Source organism: Chiloscyllium plagiosum, unplaced genomic scaffold (genome assembly GCF_004010195.1).
Source record: "Chiloscyllium plagiosum isolate BGI_BamShark_2017 unplaced genomic scaffold, ASM401019v2 scaf_38568, whole genome shotgun sequence".
NCBI classification, from domain to species: Eukaryota; Metazoa; Chordata; class Chondrichthyes; order Orectolobiformes; family Hemiscylliidae; genus Chiloscyllium; species Chiloscyllium plagiosum.
Window position 1 is genome coordinate 2,204 of NW_025203757.1, and position 2,416 is coordinate 4,619.

General features: G+C 47.6%; 2 protein-coding genes across 2 annotated transcripts in view; one reads left to right on the forward strand and one right to left on the reverse strand.

The window, feature by feature from the left end:
* The window catches only part of LOC122546326 (serine/threonine-protein kinase 36-like), a 2,634-nt gene extending 2,179 nt beyond the window's left edge, over positions 1–455 (forward strand). Inside the window, exon 2 of the mRNA XM_043685075.1 lies at positions 171–455. Coding sequence (XP_043541010.1) covers positions 171–323 — 153 coding nt within the window. The 3' untranslated portion in view covers positions 324–455. The remainder of the gene's footprint in view (positions 1–170) is intronic.
* A 21-nt stretch (positions 456–476) lies between these two features.
* Positions 477–2,416, reverse strand: part of LOC122546327 (mitochondrial RNA pseudouridine synthase rpusd4-like) — a gene marked incomplete at its 5' end in the record, with an annotated part of 5,884 nt that continues 3,944 nt past the window's right edge. The window contains 2 exons of the mRNA XM_043685076.1: positions 477–1,529; positions 2,110–2,122. Coding sequence (XP_043541011.1) covers positions 1,178–1,529; positions 2,110–2,122 — 365 coding nt within the window. The remainder of the gene's footprint in view (positions 1,530–2,109; positions 2,123–2,416) is intronic.

Genomic DNA, 2,416 nt, shown 5'->3' on the forward strand with positions numbered 1-2,416 from the left:
GAGAGAGAGGGTTAGGAGAGACCTCCCAGGTACAGGAGTGTGTGTGTGTGTGTGTGTGTGAGTGAGAGAGAGAGAGAGAGAGAAATATGCCCAGAGACTGGGATTTGTGCTTTCGATGGCATCCTGCCCCTAACCCTCCCCCCTGCTTTCCCCTCCACTCCTCTTTTCAGGTTCTGATCTCGATGAACTCCTGTGAGAAGCTGTCTCTGATTGTCCAGGAGACGGAGCAGTGTGTGCTGGTCAGTGCCAGGAACACTGACCGCTCCGTCCTCCATCACTGTCACAGGCTCCTGGAGACTCTCAGTACCAGCCCCAGTGAGTGACGGCTGGCAGCAGCAGGATTACCGATGAACACTGTGCTGGCTCACTGGGATAGGCTGAGGTGTGGCAGTCCACCGTCCACCAGGAGCATCGATGTTTCATTTAACCAACGGGAAACAGCTCCCAGGGACCTCCACAACATGCCTTCAACCATGTCTAAAAAAAGATTAATTTATTCTGGGGTGGAATTGCTTTTGAACAGAGCTGTGCAACACATCCCACTCCCTGAAAGCAAGGCAGAGACACAGAGAATACGTCAACTTGTTCCTTTTCCTCATGGAAGAGATTGAACTGGTGACTGTACAGAATCTTCACCTCTGTCACACAATGGCTCAGATTCGATCAGAGAGATACCGCCTGTCACCAACTGACAGAGCTCCTCTGCAAATGGAATGTCAACTCAATTTCAGAGGCTGTTGCTAAGTCACAAATGGCAGAATCCCTCCCTCAATCAACGCCGTTTGTCCAATAATTTAAAGCAATAAGCTCTATCGTTCTCAAAAAATCTTAATCAGAGCCAAGTCACCCGCTTTTCAGCAGAACTGCCACTTCCCGTCCAGCTTTTGGACACGTGTACGACAAACCATGTTCAACCCAGGAACGCCCAAACAGCTGCACAGTCCAGTTTCTCCGAAGAACGCAGGTGAACAATCTCTCTCTCGCTGACTCGGATCTGTCGGAATGCCTCTGGAAATACTCTCGTGGTTGAGTGAGCTTCCGAGTCTTGGTTTTTTTCTCCCCTGAACCTCGGCGTCACCCATGGAAAAACCACAACACACCTCTCGCTCTTGTGGCAGGGGTCCCTTGTTCCTGCCCCTCAGCCCCGACTGACCCTGGAGCTGTGCACATCCCACCATCACTGGGATGGACTCTCCGGGGTCTCATGCTGCCACGGACCCTGGATCCCGAGTTTCCTCAGGGCTTCTCGGAAGTAGCGGGGGGGCTTGCTGACCACGTTGAGCTGGAGGCCGTGGGTCTCGGAGACAGAGCTGTCCCCTTCCCCGGGTCCCGGCACCAACAGCTGCCGGCCGTGAACATACAGGGGCAGGTACCGGCACTTCGGCGGAGTCAGGCCCAGCCGTTTCAGCATGCCTTCCGGAAGTTTCTGTTTCAAAACAAAACACCAGGCCCAGAGATTAATACACAACATGTTCGTGTGAATCCACCACCATCCACTACTGCCCCTCCGTCTCCCCCACCCCCACCCCCTCCCCCTCCCCCCCACACACACACACACACACACGCAGACATTAGCATATAACTTTGAGGGGTGAATTTCTATTTGCAGAATTACATTATACTTTGCATGAATTCATGAAAGGTTCTGTAAATCTGTTTTTTTAGATTAGAATCAGGCTGACCATTGTGGCACAGGTAGTCTCATGGGTGGAGGGAGGGGGTTCACACCTTCAATGCATTATCTGGGCCAACATGACACCATTTGCTAAAGTTCACTTGAGAATGTAACTTTAAAAAAGTTCTGCGATTTACATATGGAAGAACTTAAACCAACATTCTAAAAGATGAGAGACTTAAACAATCCAGGTCTTTTTCAATATATAATTTCAGTTGTACCACACTATAAACTTTTGCTATAAATTCTGTGTCTTACAATCTTATCCTCCACAACCACCTGATGAAGGAGCAGCACTCCGAAAGCTAGTGCTTCCAAATAAACCTGTTGGACTATAACCTGGTGTTGTGTGATTTTTAACTTTGTACATCCCAGTCCAACACCGGCATCTCCAAATCATATATTGCAGAAAGGCTTTGGAGCAGGTTTATTACAAGATGAGCATATCTGTTAAAGAATGAGTATGTTTACTACAACGTGAGCATGTCTACTACAGGATAAGCGTGTTTATTAAAAGATAACCATGTCTATTACAGGATGAGTTTGTCTGTCACAGGATAAGCATGTTTACTACAAAAAAAATGTCTATTATAGAATAAGCATGTCTATTACAGGATAAGCATTTCTATTATGGGATGACAAGCCTATTTGATTTGATTCTAAAATCCTTCCAATAGTTCAGGCGAAGACCTCACACATTGAAAGAGAAACTTTCGCTCTAGTTTTTGGAATACAAATGTT